The 18119-nt window shown below is 43.1% G+C and overlaps 1 protein-coding gene across 4 annotated transcripts in view; it reads left to right on the top strand.

The window, feature by feature from the left end:
* Nucleotides 1-18119, top strand: part of ATP6V1C2 (ATPase H+ transporting V1 subunit C2) — a 43924-nt gene that overhangs the window by 8856 nt on the left and 16949 nt on the right. For 3 of the 4 annotated variants that reach the window (XM_073336013.1, XM_073336016.1, XM_073336017.1), the window contains 9 exons: nt 6244-6338; nt 7681-7772; nt 10223-10321; nt 12920-12988; nt 14051-14161; nt 14655-14748; nt 15110-15207; nt 15664-15793; nt 16428-16518. In XM_073336013.1, coding sequence (XP_073192114.1) covers nt 6244-6338; nt 7681-7772; nt 10223-10321; nt 12920-12988; nt 14051-14161; nt 14655-14748; nt 15110-15207; nt 15664-15793; nt 16428-16518 — 879 coding nt within the window. The remainder of the gene's footprint in view (nt 1-6243; nt 6339-7680; nt 7773-10222; nt 10322-12919; nt 12989-14050; nt 14162-14654; nt 14749-15109; nt 15208-15663; nt 15794-16427; nt 16519-18119) is intronic. The other variant, XM_073336015.1, reaches the window with a different exon arrangement.

Below are 18119 nucleotides of genomic sequence, written 5' to 3'. Positions count from 1 at the left end.
GCTCCCAGTCTTGTGCTCATATCATTAGCCTATGAGTGTCTCAGCTGTTTAGAAATGTCTGTTCTCCTCATGTTTTCTTAGGCTACCACAGACCTGTAGCGAGAAATCCTTAGATACCAGAGGAATACTTTGGCAGTCATACTCTGTGTGTTCCAATTTTAAACAAGTAGTTTAGCGTTGACTGTTTGCATTGTTTGCTTTCCAAACCCTGTAGGAACAGTGTTGGGGTTTCTCTTTTAGAAAAGCTCCTCTTGCATATAATAAATCTGCATCTGATGAGTCGAATTCTGAAAGTTTAATAATCCCACTTATTATGTTTCAGGACTGAAGAATAAAATGAAGTGTCTAAAGAGTATGTTGAGTATTGATTGTTGCTGTGTTTTTACAAGCATGCACTTGAGTGTGTTAATGCAAATGATGGGTCTCTCAGTCTGGTTGTAGGGATACAGTGATCAGGTTACGAGGGATTTCTCAAGTAACAACCTCATAGCTCGATCACGATATCCCTATGACTTAGATAACAACAGGTTTAACCCATTGTCTTCTTTTATTTCCTCATTTTGCCCTTTTCCTCTCCTCTTCTAACAACTCTGCATGCACAACAGACAAATGTGGGAATGAGTTGGCTGTGCAATATTTGTTACAAACGTTTAAGTTCTGATGATTAAGATAATTCATTTCTTTCTTAAACTCAGGCTAGGAGTACTTCAGCCTTTCAAAGACTATTGCGTCTTGAAAATGGAGTCAGATTTTTGTACACTAAAGAGTTCTCCTTATACATTAGGATGTCATGCATAGACGCCAGCTAACTAATCCTCTTGACACCATCTGAGATAAATATTATCCCCACTTCACAGTGGAAGAAACGGACACCCCAAAATTAAGGACTTGCCCAAGGCCACAGAGCAAGTCAGCATCAATACTATAACACTTGAGCTCCTGCTTCCTACTCCCATTTTCAGCCCACTTGACCATACTGGGTCAAATTCTCTCTTCAGTTACACCCATGCAATCCCATTGATTTCAGCTGGATCATGTGTGTGATTGACGGAAATATGGCCCAGACTTTCTGAATTCAGAGAGTTTAAGGCCAGAAGGGGCCACCAGATCATCTAGTCTGATTTCCTGTAAATCATAGGTGACAAAACACCATCCAGCCATCTCCACACCAACCCAGAATTAAACCGAAGTATTTCAGCCCTCAGGAGACTAAACTATCAAAATGGCATGTGTGTCTACATGACAGTGTCTTGTCTACATTCAAGCAGGGAGGACTGGGAATAGCACAACACACTGCCTTTTTAGGTTAGCCAACAGACATATGCAGACTTCATTAGGGCAGGAGCCAGTTAGTGTTGGGCAGGTGGGGTACGCCTTTTATAAAAAGCAAAATGAATATGCTACCAGGAACACTAGCCCATCACAACAGCAGGAAATGCCTTCTTGCGGCATAATTATACGAACTTCAAAAGCTAGGGAGTGAAAATAAAACTTTTCCAAAGGTGCTAGGCCCAAATCTGCTGTCATTTATAGCAACATTGATTCAAGGTGACTTGAAATTCAGTGGAGTTATGCCAGCTTTACAAATTATGTTCTATAGTAGAAGGAGATCAAAACTCATAGGAACAGCAAGAGGGGATAAAACAGGGGTGGAAATACATATACATTTTGAAGAATTAAACAGTGTGGAATAAAATTATTACAGCTGAGTGACTAATTCACAGTCTTGAAGGATAATAATTTCAATAATTTCCTTGTAGGATTTATCTTATAGCCTGTCTTTTGGCTCTTGGAGTGCCAACAGCAGCTGGATTGTAAGCACTTCAGGGCAGGAAATGTCTCTTTTCTTTGTTTGTACATTGTACCCAGCACAATGAAGCCCCTAATCCTAGGTCAGACCTCAGGTGCTACCATAATATGAATATTTACTACGACTAGCAGTGATTTTCCTCAAGGATTTTTAGTATTTGAATTAATGCAATTTTTTGAGGATCTTTCTCTTACCTTTGGATAGATTCTTTACAGTTTTCTGTAAATATCTGGTATTTTGTATTGAAAGTTTGTGATGGTATTGATATTCTGTTTACTTCCTAAGTGGATAAATGTAATTCATGATCAGGAGGAGGGGCTTGCAGAAGCTCTGGAGCTTTGAATCTCAGGGATGAATAGCAGCTTAATCAGTTTTAGAAGGGGTAATGTGTGGCCCATAAGAGGAAACAAAGGCTTGCCTGGAGTGCCATTCCTACTACAATTAGCACACTACAGGGACAGAGCATTGATTGCCTGGGACACACAAAATCAGTGTGTGCTGTCCCAGCTGCAAAGGTGTGGTAGATTGTTTGGCTCATTTAGTAGCTCTGGTGAGGGGTTTGGGGAATAGTGTGTCCCTGTTGTGTCAAGCAGCGTCCCACCTCAAATTATCCCAGCTCCGAGTACTGTTGCACAACAACTTTGGAAAGACTTAAAGGTCACTTTGGAAGTACTAGTGTGAGTGAAATGCAGACATAAAAAGGGTCAGAGTGACTGTGAAGTTTGAACAAATGCTTGTGGAAGCTTGTGTAGAATTTGCTACATCTATTTACTATCCAAACTAGGCTGATTGACACCGTCAGATCATTCACAGACTATGTGGGTGACTACCAGTGCTCATCTCTTTCTTCTGACCAATAGTATCAAGCTGGATACTATTTTCTCTCCTGCTGCTCAAATGCCGACTTTCTTCCAAACGCTCTTGACTGGCTAACAGACTTGCAGGTTTACAGTAACCAGCTTTCATTGGCGTTGTACCAGCTCTAAGATGATTTTGAAGTCAGTTAACCCAGTGAGGAAAAGTCACACAGAGTGTTCACTTCTGTTGCCACAGAGAGACCCTTGAGGCTATTTTATCATACTCCATAGCATATGGCTGGAACCCATAAGCTACAATAATAAGAGCATGCATTTCCTCAGGAAGGCAATTCAGTTTGTGTGCATGTTACCTGACCTCCTTCTCTAGGAAAGCTGTCAGAAATGAGTTTTAAGAGGCATCTGAATGTGGGAAGGAAGGTGCTTTGGTGAATAGGTATTGGGGGAGGGGCATTCCAGACATAAAAAAGGAGCAGAAAAGGGGGATCCTTGGCATCACTGGCAGGTTCAGAGATGATGGAGCAGCAGAGAACACAGAAGGGGGCCAGGTTAGATATCTGGGCAGGGACCATGTGATGTGGCGTGCCCAAGGTAAAGAGAACTCTGAATTTAATGTTTTGAGTGTTTTGGCTTGTTTGCCCCAGGGAGGGGGTTGGTAAAGTCTTCTTGGAACTTCTGTCTTCCATGTGTTTTCATGAGCAATTTCTACATCATTAGTTGCAAGTAGCTCCATGTTGTATTCAGGCACACCTTGCCTAGAAACCAGGTTTCAGTTAGGTTTGTCACCTATAAAGCATTACTTTTCACTATGCACATGAAAGAAACAAACTCCGAAGTGACTGTAACAGACATCTTACCTCTCCAGCACAGAGGTGCATCCACTGCCTCACTTTCCCTCCAGCTGCTAAGCTGATTTGGCATGTTGGCAATTTGGCCCTTCACCTTCTCAACTAAATCTCTGTCACAGTGAGCAGAAGGGAGCCTTGTATAGTCCTGCCCCTTTTCCCAATAGGCCTTGTTGTAGGCTGTAGTCATATGATCCTTCTGGGGAACTACAGGGTCCCAGAATGCCTGTCCTCAAAGGCCAGAACTTGGAGTAGGGATGGGCTGGACCCCTTGCCTTTCCACCTTGTAACACCCACATAAGTGCAGCCTGCCTCCACACAGAGCATGCAATATAATAAACATTAATGTGCTCTTAACAGGCAAAATCCTCAACCCTGCAAACAGGGCTGGGTTAAGGTTATGAGGGGCCTAAGGCTAATGGGAGGGAAGGGCCTAAGTATGAATTACATATTGCAAAAAAAATTATAAAGTCATCAAACATTTATCTACACACATATTTATATATTATTTATTTCTGTAAAATTAACAAGTTTATTTTACTCTCATTACACTCAATTCTTCAAACAGATACTTCTGAGTAAGAGGTAGCATGGGGGACGCTATACTGTCCTTTTCTTAGGCCTCTTTCCTCCGAGGTAGTGGAGGGCCTCATCTGTCTGAGGATGAAAACTGCAGCATTCCCCATCCTGCTCGCCTCTTTCAACCTGGTGCTTCTACTCTCAGCTCTTCACATGGCACAGTGCAAAGCCAAGCCCTGAAGGTGTTTCCCCCAAGCATGGACTCTACACCACACACCCTGTCTTACTCTGATTGCAGTCTAGGAGGCAGCCAGCTTTTATTATGTATAAAAAAAACTACGCAGGTGTAAAATCCACTGAGTAGAGGAAATAGTCGTGGGGAAATTACATTGGGTGGCATTGTATTTTAGGCTGTCTTGCTCTGAAAACTGCCTCCCAATGTTGCACTGGTTGAGGACAATGAATTACTGTTTTCACATTGAACCCAAATATTATTTGTGGGATGATACCAGTTTGTGGGTCCTTTCCCCTGACTCACAGCCTCCTGCAGGCACCTATCTGTTCCCTGTAGGTCTCACTCCCCAGGTCCTCTGCTGGCCTGCTGGGGCCTTTCTCCAATATATGAACTTCGAGCTTCCTAGCCTACAGGGTTACAGTCCCAGACCTGCTGCCTGGATACTGAAGAGAGCCTTTGTCTTCCTTCTTGTCTCCAGCCTCCTCCCTCAACTCAGGCTGCCCATTATATTCCAGTAGGTCCAACTCTGAGGCCCAATCTTCTACCATGTGATCACAGGACTTATTCTCTTCTGTTGGGAAGGCAGGCTGAGCCTGGCACAGGGTGCAGCCAAACCCCAGCTCCCTTAAAGGGCCAGCTCACCCCATGACAGTCCTACAATAATTTCTAAAGGTTGCCTGAACTTTTGATGGGACACGGTAGAATTCTAATGTAGCATCATGGTCTTGTCACGTCATGACACAACCTGAGGACATGTGAGCTTATCACATTGTACAACCTTGCATAAAGACAACCCTACACTGACGTAACATCAGTGTACAACTTTTCTGGGTTGACTTATGCAAAAAATTGCCTGTTTCATAACAGCATTTGACATATTGATGAGCAAAAACATTCATTTGGTTTTGTAATGTCTACTCAACCTTTGATGGTAGCGGACAGTAATGATCACTGTTTTCAAAGAGGTGCATCATGGCAAGAATCCTTTTTGCTAGCTGGGAGTCACTGGTAAATTTCTGCCCCATCACAGGAAGGAGTAGAGGCTCCCATTTCTCAGTTTCAGAGTGACTCATTCATGGGGGCTGTATGCGTAACAGAATTTGCTGTGAATTTCTGACTTTGGGTCCTGGGATTGATTTATTCTTTCGTAGAAACACTGTTGCACAGCTTTGCTTCCATTAGCTTGGGAATTCTGAGTTTATGCTTGCACTGGTACACTGTCAAAGCCAAATCAGGAGTTTCTTGCTCAGTTTTGACTCACTCCTTATTCAGGTTTGACTTCAGGAGGAGTCTGACAGAGTCAAAACTGAGTAACAGTATCAGCTGTATCAGTAGCAAATTGGGTGAAATACTTCTCTCAGTGCAATTCCATTAACTCCAGTGTTTGCCCGAATGATATCAGCTCCTACTGATATGATTATAAACTTCAGCCACACTTTAATAATCAAAACTGAGGTGTGTTTCATGAGCATATTTGCCTCAAATGAGAATGACTGCAAAATCTGATACTGTTGAATATCTTTTTGTCCAGAACAGGCACAGCTAATTTTATAGTGACTCTAGTTTGGTGATAGATACTAATGCCCCGATCCTCAAAAATATTTTCCACTGGAAGTTAGGTGTTTGAATATTGTTGAGGATCTGGGTCTAATTGATTGGGAACAATTTACCTCAGTGAGGATGTATGACTTGATTATTAATTAGTTGGGCCTGAGCTACAAAGTTTAATTCTGGATCTGAACTTTTTCCAAGTTTGGGGAAAGCGGGGGCGGCAGGGGAGGATCTTGAGGGTTTTTTAGAGTTGTGCTTCTTGTTTGTGAAGTTCAGATCTGGTGCGGAACTCTTGGGTCATTCAGAAGTGGGATTCTGGGTGAGCCCCTCTCTAATGTTAATGAAAGGTATGGCTAGTGAAGCAAGTGGAGAATAGCTCCCAAAGTTGTATTTTACTTTCAGTTTTTGAACATAGTGTAGTGGATTTCTCAGCTTGCTTGTTTCATACATATATTTGTATCTTTTCAGTTGACCTAATTAGTTACCTGACCCGGTTTGAGTGGGACATGGCCAAATATCCCATAAAGCAGCCACTGAAGAATATTTCAGAAGCATTAGCAAAGGTAAATCGTACTCACCGACTTCTAAAAAGACATCCAAATGGGAGTATCATGCTGTTGCAGTTCTCAGGGCTAGTATCAGTGTCTGGTCCTTCCCCTATCAGAGTCAATGGAGCTTTGCCATTGAGTTGAGTAGGAGCAGAAGCAGACCGTTTGTACTGAAATAGTCAGTGTGATGTTTTCATTATGAAATAATGCTGGTGAAATCTACTCAGAATAATATATGGTGAAACCTACTCATGTCACAGGAGGATGACAATGTGCCTTAACAGCTCTTCCTGTAGGGTTGCCAACTTTCTAATCACACAAAACCAAACACCCCTGCCCCGCCCCTTCTCTGAGGCCCCCTCCTTCCCTAACTCTTCCCCACCTTCACTCACTTTCACCAGACTGGGGTAGGGGGTTGGGGTGTGGGAGGGGGAATGGGCTCTGGGCTGGGGGTGCAGGCTCTGGGGTGGGGCTGGGGATGAGAGGTTTGGGGCACAGAAGGGGCTCTGGGCTGGGCCAGGGTGTTGGGGTGTGGGGGAGGTGAGGGCCCCAGCTGGGGGTGTGGGCTTTGGGGTGGGGCAGGGATGAGGGGTTTGGGGTGCAGGAGGGGGCTCCAGGCTGGGCCAGGGGGTTCGAGTGTGGGTTGGGGCAGGGGATTGGGGTACGATGGGCGGGGGGGGGGTTCCTGGCCACGTTTACCGTGGCTCCGAGGAATCGGTTGCCAGGGTCCCTTTTTAACTGCATGTTCCAGTCAAAAACCAGATGCCTGGCAACCCCATCTTCCTAGAATATTTTTATATAAGCTTCCTACTGCTTTAATCTCCTTTATTATAATACTTTTGTTATTATTATATATTACAATGTTGTTGTCCATGTGGAAAATATTGTATTTTTTTTCTACAGTATTCATGGCTTTACATTAAATCAAAACACATTGCAGGATGGATGAATTATTTACACTGTAAACTTCTTGGGGCAGGAGCCATCTGCTATTTTATATCACTATACTGCCTAGCACAATAGGGCCCAGATCATGGTTGAGGCCTAACGCATTGGATATAATGGGAGGGAGGTGAAATGGAGAGAGCATGGAAACAATGAATTCTGTTCACAACCACTTTTCCTATAGTTATTTTCTTAAACCCAGGTGAAGCTACCTCTTTGCAAGTGTAACGCCCTTCATTAACAAACATGCCATCTGATAACTCTCTTACTTGTGCTGGTGGATGCACTGAAAATGTCATGAAAATGTACCTGTAACGAATTTAGCATTTGCTACTTATTTGACAGCACTGTTGACTTTGTAAACGTAAATGCAGTCAGTTTATATCAGTTGCATTTTTGCTTTTGTATTTAGCAAATCACACAAATAGAAACAGACCTGAAGTCCCGAACAGCAGCGTACAACAACATTAAAGGAAATTTGCAAAGCCTGGAAAGAAAAACTGTGTATGTACAGTATGTGCCTGTGTATGTTGAGTGTTTGTGCTGGGGTGTTGCTTGTATGTATGTACTTTCCTGCCCACTTTATAAAAGTGTACATGTTCTGACAGGAATGAGTATCGGGAGTAATTGTCAGAAGTGCTGAGTGCCCACAGATCTAGCGGAAGTTAAGTGAGAATGGGGATGTCCAGTACCTCTTAAAGTCAGACCAATAGATTCCTTCTCTTTGCTTTGGCTAAAGTTCATAACTCTTATCTATAGAGGCAATGTGACTGACTTGCTTTGTAATGCATCAAAACCTAATATCATTGCATTTGTTCTGAGCATATCGCATAGTATCAGCAATAAGAGATGGGGACGTTCTACTAAGTCAACCAGTGCAATCCCATGCGATGCAGATTGTATCCTATACTTGGTTATAGAAGTCACATGCAATTGTGCTTCCATTATTTCCCCTGGGAGACCATTACACCGCTGTCTGCATCTCACTGATGATCAGCCTTCCCATTCTTAATTTCATCCTGTTACTCATAGCTACCCCCTCTTGCTTTTGTAAATGTTCTCTTTCCTCTCGTCACTGGGTTAAATAAGTTCACTCTTTAAACATGTTGAGACTATTATAAATATAAAGTATGTTGGGTTCCCTTGATTCACTACTTTTGTAATTTTCCTTAAACAAGCAATGAGATTTGACTGGCCAGCTCCATTCTTTTTAAATTCAAGTCTGCTTTTATCATCTCCCCACTGCCAATGGGAGTTAGAAAATCCTAGGTAAGGTGAATTTTAAGCAACCCATTTGAGAAGAAAACATCTGTAAACAGAACTTTTGGCGCATCTTAGAGAGTGCCAGGCAAACCCACTGTCAGTGCCAACACAAGTCTCAATGCTAATGTGAGCTCGCCTTTCCTGTGCAGGTTCTCTAGTTCCATAAACAGCCTCACAGCTGCCACTCCACACTGCTGGGACTGTTCCCAGGGAGCTGAACTGTACCAATGAAAGTTACCCAGGCCCTGTGGGAGGGGAAGTAGGGCTTTAGGAATGGAGAAGAGTGCCACATGCAATGTAGCTTAGCACTTTGGAGAATGGTTAGGATGAGAAGTAGCCAGGCATTTTTCATCTTAGTGGGTTTTTTTTGTTAGTTTGTTTTATTTCTGTCAAAACCAAAATGTTAGCAGGAACTGGTCTGTTTCAATGCATTTTTTCGACACAAAACATTTTTGAAAAAAAGGTTTTGAAATTGTTGAAATGTTTCATTTTGGCATGTTTGAACAATTCCGGTTTTCCATTTGAAATGCCCTTTTGTTTTGAAATGTAAGCTAATTATAGTAAAATAGAACACAATCAAAGTCTTTTGGAGTTTCAGTTCACAAAAATTTGAGATTTTTGACTTTTTATCCAGATTTAGGATGTGAAAATTTTTCAAAATCTCAAAATTTTTGCCAGAAAGAGAAAAACTGTTTCCTGCCTAGCTCTATTTAGGACGCAGCCCCCTGCCCCCCCTTGCAACAAACTGGTGGATTAGCATCTTCCCTCCCCCAACACCCTCTTAATTGTTTGTGGCATACGCTGGCAGGGTTACTCTGTCTCTCCTTTTGGGTCTGCATTCTTTATTCCCTTCATGCCTCTCTCCTTCCCCCCCTTGTGCTTTTGTTTTTTGTTTTATATTCATGTTTGTTCACTTGAGTTTTGCTGTGCTCCCTGGGTCTTTCCTCCCAGCCCCGACTCAGCAGAAGAGCACTTGCCGCATGGGACAGAAGATACCCATGGGTGGCTAAGTGGAGCTGGGACAGATGCTCCCAGACTAGCTGTCCCCTCTCCAATTCCTCAGAGGGATTGACCTCCAGTATGGGGAAGACAAGGCGAGAAGTAACATGGCTGTGGTGGTTCTGTTTCCAGTTATATATTGAGCTGTAGTAAGAGATGAAGCAAAACTATGAAGAACCTTAATGAAGGGTATAGTGAAAGCTTCAGTTCTACTCACCATCACAGACTCAGGGGCATGGAGGGTGTCTTTCTATACAGTATGTCCTGGCAATGCGGAAGGGCTGAAGGGCTTCTCTACACAAAACTTATACTGCTTTAACTAGACTTAGTTAACGTGGTACAACACTGCTAGTGTGGGCACGGTGGTACCGGGGTAATAAATATTCCCACATGAGAAGGGGAATAAACTAAACTGATATAAGGCAACTTTATGTTGGTATAACTGAGTCCACACTAGGAGTTGTACTGGTATAACTCGTGTAAGAAATCTCACCCCCTTACCAAAATAGATATACTAGTACAAAACCTGTGTGTAGGCGAGGCCTTTAGACATGTCAGATCTGGAACGTGCATTCCTCAGTATGTAACACTACTTCGCAGTTAGCTGTATAGCACTTGACATTTCCCAAGTGCTGTAGTCACCTGTATATGCTCCTGTCATGATTCTTTTCTTCTGATTTGTTTTATTTTAGGGGAAATCTGTTAACTCGTACTTTAGCTGATATAGTGAACAAAGAAGACTTTGTGCTGAATTCAGAATATCTCATCACTCTTCTCGTTGTAGTTCCAAAGTAAGATAATCTCATGTCTTCCCTTTCAGGGAAGGAGGGAGAGAGACAGAATGCAAGTGTGTGTGGTTTCCTTTTAAGAGGGAGGGAGGTAGTTATGAAAGACAGGGTCAGAGTCACAAAGTTTGGATATAGGGTTTTGGTTTGGGCCCATCTCTAAGAGTATGTCTACATGAGAGCGGCTCAGCTGTGCTGCTGCTGTGTTGCACTGTGTCTACATAGTGTAGACACTTCCTACATTAACGGAAAAGGGTTTTTTCCCCCATCCATGTAGTTAATCCACTTTTCTGAGAGGTAGTAACTAGGTCAATGTAAGAATTCTTCCATCGACCTAACCACATCTACACTGGGGGTTAGGTTGATGTAACTACATTGTTCAGGATGTGAAATTTTTCACATGAAGCTAGGTCAGTCTAATTTTTGAGTGTAGACAAGGTCTAAGATACATCTAGGAACTACATAAACGTGCAATGCACATGTCACAAGTCATGCCAACTGAGAGCCCATTAAACCTTTATACCAACCCCCATCATCATGGTTTCTTTAATGACACATTGTACAGAAAAGTTATTTTAAGAAACTTTTTGAGAGTTTAAAATACTTTTACTGGGACTATTTAAAAAAAAACAACCCTGTACCTGTAAAGCTGTGTGTGACACTTTGGGGTTTCCCCCAGACAGTATGGGGTTGTGTCACCATCTGCCCTGTAAACCTAACCGCTTCTGTGTTGGCTCAGAGCCCTGGTCCCAGCAGCCTGCTTGCAGCACCATGGCCTCACCCTGGCTTCCACCAGCCTGATTACTCCTTGCAGGGTGACCCAAGCAGCCCTTCCAGTCCTAGGTCTCCTCAAAACCATCTCCTCTGCAGTGCTCAGCCCCTCTCACTGTAGCACTCAGTTTGCTGCTCCTTTAAAGAAACAGTGCCCAGCACCAGCTATTAGTTTGGCTGAGGTTTTTACCCCACATTTGGAAATAATGCACCGAGACGGGTGTGTAATAAAACAAGATCAAGTTTGTTAACAAAGCACATGCAGCAGTGTTATAGCTGTGTCGGTCCCAGGTTATCAGATAGCCCAGGTGGGTGAGGTAATATCTTTTATTGGACTAACTTCTGGTGGTGAGAGAGACAAGCTTTTGAGCCACACAAGCTCTCGAAAGCTTGTGTCTCTCACCAACAGAAGTTGGTCCAATAAAACTATTACCTCACCCACCTTGGTTCTTTAACAAATAACAGACATTTAAGCAATCCCAAGTAGAAGGCATTGAGATAGGAATGGTTACAAACAAACAAAAGTAAAAGTGTGCCTCTAAGACTAAAACCTAACTTAATGAACTAGTTTTCTCGCCATGGTCATTCTTCCAGCATGGCTGGCCAGTTCTTAACCAGGAGCCAACAGAGAGCTCAAAGCACTCTGTTCCTTTGTCTCAGCAGGAGAAGGATGCCAGAATGGCTCTCTCTTTGCTTATATCCTCAAATTTTATCTTTCTTTTCAAAGTTAGGAAGCCTTCCTGGGGGGCTCAGCTTGGTATGGCCACCAAGGAGCTGACACCATCTTAATATTTGCAGTCTCCTCCCACTGTCATGACAATTAAGTGGTTATCTCCCCCACTCGCTAGTTTGGTGGCTTTGTTCACCTGCTCTGTAAATGCATTTCCATGGTCTCTCTTTGCTCAATTTACACTGGTGATATATTCAAGCCAGCTGGAAGCACATTCCTTAGTCTAGGGCTGGGTGCCTTAAGCCCTGCCTGCCAAGCGCAGTTGAAGAACATAGTTCCAGCACACATTTATAATTCTTTATCTGCTAACTGCACATACCCTGTGCAAGCATACTAATTGATCAGTGAGTTAGCTTTCCAGTGATATATTGCGAGACACCTTTTAAATAAACATGACAGTGGGTGGTGGGTGTACAGGCCAGCTGAGACTCAGTGCTTCACCTGGGAGCCCCTTGCCCTCTGGCTTTAGGATGCTCTTAGTGGCACATTAAGTGCATCTTTTTACCATGCTGCCAACTGGCCAAGGCTCAAAGGGAGGGGAAAAATCATTCTAAAAATACCTTGTCTAAACATCAAAATGTCACTGTGTATAGTCTGTTATCTCAGGCCCTTCCAGGGTGGGCTAGGAGTAAGTGTTGGGTCCCTTTGGGAAGCTGGGAATCTCCCCTCTCCCATGGGATAAAGCTGCTGCTTCTAGACCTTCAAGGATGCCAGATTTTAAAGTTGTGCTATTTTGATATTTAGAAAAACCATCACTGGAAACCTTTGTCATGCTGGGCCTCCAGCTAGAATAACTGGGTGGAGGAAGTGGGGAGGAATGCCACATGTGAGGGAATGAGGAAATGTGTGCTGGCAGGCTGATTTCTTATTAATTTATTTATTTAATGGCTGCAGTTTGAAACAGCTCTAGAGTTTGGAATGTTAGAATAAATCCTGGTGAAAGAGCTTCATTGGCAGGTGATGTGGTAATAGACTTTTGATAAGTTAATTTATAATATGCCCCGTGCAGCCTGGCATTGGCTATCACATACCCATGTATATACTTAGTAAAAATGCTTGCGCTTTTCCGTTACTTAATGCACTTTGTTTTGTATTGCCAACAGATCAAACTATGCACAATGGCAAAAAACATATGAATCCCTCTCCGATATGGTAGTGCCTCGATCCACAAAGTGAGTGACATTCCTGAACTAGCTCCCCTGTTTGCTCCTGAGATCTCTGTGCTGTTTTCATCTTAATCCTTTGAAGTCCCTGGCTTGCAGAGGGAATAGTGCATGTAACAGAAGAGCTCCATGAGACTGTATGGAACGACACTATCCTCTCAATCTCATTGTTGCTACTTCAATCCCTGATTAAAATGGAAGCTGCTTGGTTGTGGGAAAGTGCAGATGAATGCAAATGCTTCTGTGAGCTATTTTACAATAACCTTGCTTTTCTTTTGAAATGTCTAGTGATTCAGGTCTCTCTCCTTTTACCTTGACATCTGACTACTCAACAAACCATTTATTTTGCCTGCTATTGTTATGAAAATAGAGGAACACGTTGTTACAATAATATGGGTCAAGTTCTGTCCTGATGTAAATAGGCACGTCATTAAAGCCAGTGGAATTACAGACACTTACACAAGTGCTACCATTTAACTGTTTCCTGATTGGGGATGGGTTAATTCAGCTTCCAAGATGTCTCTTGTAGCAGCAAAAGCCTAGTTAACCCTTACCCTGTTGGACTTACCAGGAAGTAAAAGTTCCAGTGGATAGCCAATAGCAGGAAAGTGTAGATCATGGCAGAAGAGAAGGTCCAATCCAGAGATAAAAGGCTTGGAGATGGAAGATCAGGAGGGAAGGAACCAATGGGAGCAGGAGAAAGTGGAGAAGGGCAAGTTAGGGAGTGGGCAGGAAAGGGGATTGTCTGCTACTTCCTGTCTCAAAAATATAGGTGGACAGAAAGGAAGAAGAGGGGCAAACAGGAGCCAGAAAGAAGGAACAATAGGAGAGAAGCAAGCAGACACAGACACCCACCTGCCTGGCAGGGTTCAGAAGCTTGGTCATAGAGGGCCTAGAACTGAAAGCCCAGTCGTGCTCCAGCAGAAATCAATGAACATTTTGCCGTTGCTTTCAGTAGCAGCAGACCTAAAAAAGTTCATGTTATCATTCAGTTTTGTAAATGGAAAAGAGAATTGCAACAGAAACCAGGTAATCAAAGCACAGGGCATCCTCTACGCTTGCTCACTGCAGTGCATTTCCTTCCTGCAGAATGATTGCTGAGGATGCGGAGGGAGGACTCTTCACTGTGACACTGTTTAGAAAAGTGATGGATGATTTCAAAGCCAAAGCCAGAGAAAACAGGTACTGTAGTTACTGAATAGCTCCTGCAGAGTGGGCCAGCCTCACATGGTTGCTCAGGGTGGGGAGAGGATGCAGGGAGCCCCTGGCCTGCATGAAGCAGGAGCCAAGCACAACCAGAGCCTTTACACTTCTCTAAGTGCAAGGACTGCTCACGTCTCTTGCTGCTGCTGGCTCTAGATTCACTGAGAGCAGGGAAACCCAGCAGGGTCTGTCCTCTGTGGGGTGAATGTACACGGCATTCTCCAAGAGTGGCACAGCAGCTGTCCACAACCGCCGCTCCTGGTGCTGCCCGCCTAAGGCACAATGTGTCTGGGAGAATAACTCCTGCTATGCTGAAGTGACTCCACATTGCTCTGGGGTAACAGCACCATTCAGCATGCTGTATGGTATTGGCTGGCAATTTAGAAATGCATGTTATTCCAGAAGCGTATGACAGATGATCAGGCAAGTTACATGAGTGGCAGCTATTACAAGCCAATATATTTGTTTTAAGGTTCATGGTCCGAGAATTTTATTTTGATGAGAAAGAACTGAAATGTGAAAAGGAAGAAATGATTAAATTAGCTTCTGATAAGAAACAACAATATGTAAGTAACAAGTAACACTTTGATTTGACCTTCCAGTGACTGATTTGGCCCTCATCACTGTAGTATCTCAGCAGCTCACAATCATAAATGGATTTTTAGCTCACAGCATCCCTGTAGGGTAGAAAAATCTCTTTTATTCAGGGGGAAAACTGAGGCACAGGGTCGAGTCAGTGACTTGCCACTCAAGGTCACTCAAGCTTGTGGACGAGCCTGGAACCCTGTCTAGTGCCCCATCCACTAAATCATCCTTCCTACCCTACAGGCCCCCAATCGTAAATCTGAATGGTTCAGAATTAGCACCAGTATCACTGCTTCCAAAGCAAGGTGAGAAACCGCAATGTTACTCTGTTTATTGCCATAGGGGCCACTACTGCGCTGGCTGAAAGTGAACTTCAGTGAAGCATTTGTGGCTTGGATTCACGTAAAAGCCCTGAGAGTTTTTGTTGAATCTGTCCTGAGGTAAGTGGGCAAATATGCAGAAGTTAAAATGAGCGGTTTATTTTCCTGTAGCAGTGTTCAGACAACTTTAGAGGGAAAGGCTCACCACTTTAGAGTTAGGAATTGCTAGAGCCACCAGCACATACAAAATTTAGATGACTGAGAGGAACAGCACTGTTGCTTGAAGGAGGCAAAAGGGTGAAAGTCACTATTCAAGTGTATTTACAGGGGAGGAGTAAAATGAAGGCTACAGTGGGGACAGAACATGTTGTTTAATCGACTTTAGACTTCACAAGGGTGCTCCCATGCACTGTGATCAGGTGATGAGACAGCACAAGGGAAAGACACTCTGCACTGGTGGAGAGGAGTGAGCTGGTGAAGACAGGCTGATAGGAGATTGGAGAAAGACGAGGAAGAGTTCCCAGAGAGTTTTGAAAGGAATGCAAGAGCAAAAAGTGTACGTCTGTGTATTTAAAGGTATGGCCTACCGGTGAATTTCCAGGCAATGCTGCTGCAGCCCAGCAAGAAGTCTGTAAAACGCCTGAGAGATGTTCTAAATGCAGTCTTCAAACACCTGGACGAAGTAGCAGCAGCAAGTATATTGGATGTATGTGTTCAGGCTACTGCATGAGAGACTATGGCCATTAGTTCTGAACAAGACTATAGTTGCAAGACTTTGTATCAATTTAATTAAAACCAGTGCTCAGGAAGCAGATCACATAGGCCTAAACCCTGGAGCATGAGGTGCTATCTCAAGGGGCTAGGAGATCTAGTGTGGGAGGCCTAATGGGATATTTCATACACCTCCCTCTGAAACATCTGGCCACCATCGCGTGTCGGATCCAGGGTGGCAATTCCTGTGACCAAAAAGCCCCCCTGGTTTCTCCCCAGCCTCTGTTGGCTATTCCTAAGCAATATTTACAAAAACCTCACTTTATTCTAATGGAGGTGAGCACAATCCCATAGTAGGGAGCAATTTACAGACAAGTGGCTAGTAGGTATCCACCCTGGAGGGTGGAGGAGGTGAAGAATTAGTTTTGAACAATTAAAAAAATTAATTTATAAATACTTCAAAAAGAATCCACAGTCAGAACTGAGCATGACTTCTCAGACAGAAAGCTTTGATTAAAGCAAATGTAAGAGCATGTTCTGTTTACTGACAGGGATGTAAAAACACAAGTGATCGTATCTCAGAACAGAGTTTATTTCTAGCACCTAAGTTACTTTGTCTCCTTTTGCAGATGAGCATGGACATTCCTGGTTTACAACTGAGCAATCAAGAATACTATCCTTATGTCTATTTCAAGATCGACCTCAGTCTTCTTGATTACAGTTAATTAAAAAAAAAATTTTTAAACAAAAAATCAAGCTTGACTTACTCATGTGCAAGTCCCCAGTGTCCCAGTAGAGTTATGCTCTTCAGCCATTAACAATCAAATTAAAATGCAGGCACCTACTTAGCTGGATAATTTTATAAGAATTCTTTTGCATCTGTAGCACAGTAATTTAAAGCAGTCAATCTACTCCACTTTGAAAGGAAAGTGTTTTACTATTTTATAGTCTCTTCACTTTGTATGGTTAGAAACATGCTTCACAAGCAGGTAGTTATTATTTATTTATTTAGTAAGTTACAAAGAGGGGATCATCATTTTTACTGGAATTTAAAATAAAATCAAAAGTTAAAGTAGTCTGGTGGGTAGTGGGTTAATTAGCAATGTACAATCAGGTTTTTGTAACAGATTTCTTACTAATCCAACAGAAAGGGAGGACATCCTGCTCTTAACCTTAAAACCAGATGGAATAAAATTTTCAAAGGCTTCAAGTGCCTAAGTCACTTTTGAAAACACAACTTTAGAGCCCAAGGGCTTGCCTACACTTCAATTGCAGCAGCACAGCTATGCCGCTGCAGCTGTGCCATTGCAGCACTGAGCGGAGATGCAACCTCTGTTGACAGGAGAGCTTCCCCCGTTGGTGTAGGTACTCCACCTGCCTGGGAAGCAGATGTGTCGATGGGAGAAGCTCTCCCGTCGACCTAGCGCTGCCTGTACTTTAAAAAATTTTATCCCAGATCCTTTAGTTAGAATTTAATCATTACTGAAGGCCAGCATGAATCATCATCCATAGCTGGTACAGTCCATCACCTTGTCAGTGTGAAAGACTCCTTAAAGACATTATTGGGTTGGGGGTAGATTTGTAAAATTACTATTGTGAAAAGGAGCTTTCAGCTGTGCCATCTCCTTCTCTCATACACAGGTCAGTCCCATGTACAGTAACTTTGCTAGACATTGATACAAGAGGGGGCCAGCCGCAGAATAATTTGAGTACCTTTTGCCTTTTTATAATATTGATTTTACAAACAGCAGTAATTATACCAAACACCAAAGTGTAACCACCCCTGGGGTGAAACAGTAAGTATTTTAACAGTGTAAGTTGGGAAGCAAGGAACACCAGATCCAATGGAAAATGCAGGGGACATTTAAGAAGGCAGAACATAATCACCCAAGTTGGAATTGGGCCAGGATGCTGGACATAACACCTGGATTCCATTGAAGAGACCTGTCAGTATCAGTTTTAGGCCTCTCTCTAGAGAAAGCAGCTACAGCGGCACATTGACCCTTCACACTCTGGTGGGTCACTCGCTCACTACCAACTCAGAGGAAAACTGCCACCTTCTGAAATCAGCAGTACTTTTCACGAGCCTGCATTTTCCCTAGAAATCTCCCATTCAAGCAGCAACCTAGCTATCAGATGACAAGATCACCATCTGAGGTGGTATGTTGTTTCCAAGAAACTGAAAACAGGAGGAAAAGGACTAGACTAGAAAGAGCATTTTAAAGCAAGATTGTCTGGTATAATCTTCAGGCAAAGACTGTCAAGAAGTTTTATAGTGGCGGGGTAGTTTAAGAGCCTTACAGTGCCATTCCTTATGATAC

This window comes from Lepidochelys kempii, chromosome 3 (assembly GCF_965140265.1).
Source record: "Lepidochelys kempii isolate rLepKem1 chromosome 3, rLepKem1.hap2, whole genome shotgun sequence".
Taxonomy (NCBI): domain Eukaryota; kingdom Metazoa; phylum Chordata; order Testudines; family Cheloniidae; genus Lepidochelys; species Lepidochelys kempii.
This window is presented reverse-complemented; position numbering and strand designations above follow the sequence as displayed.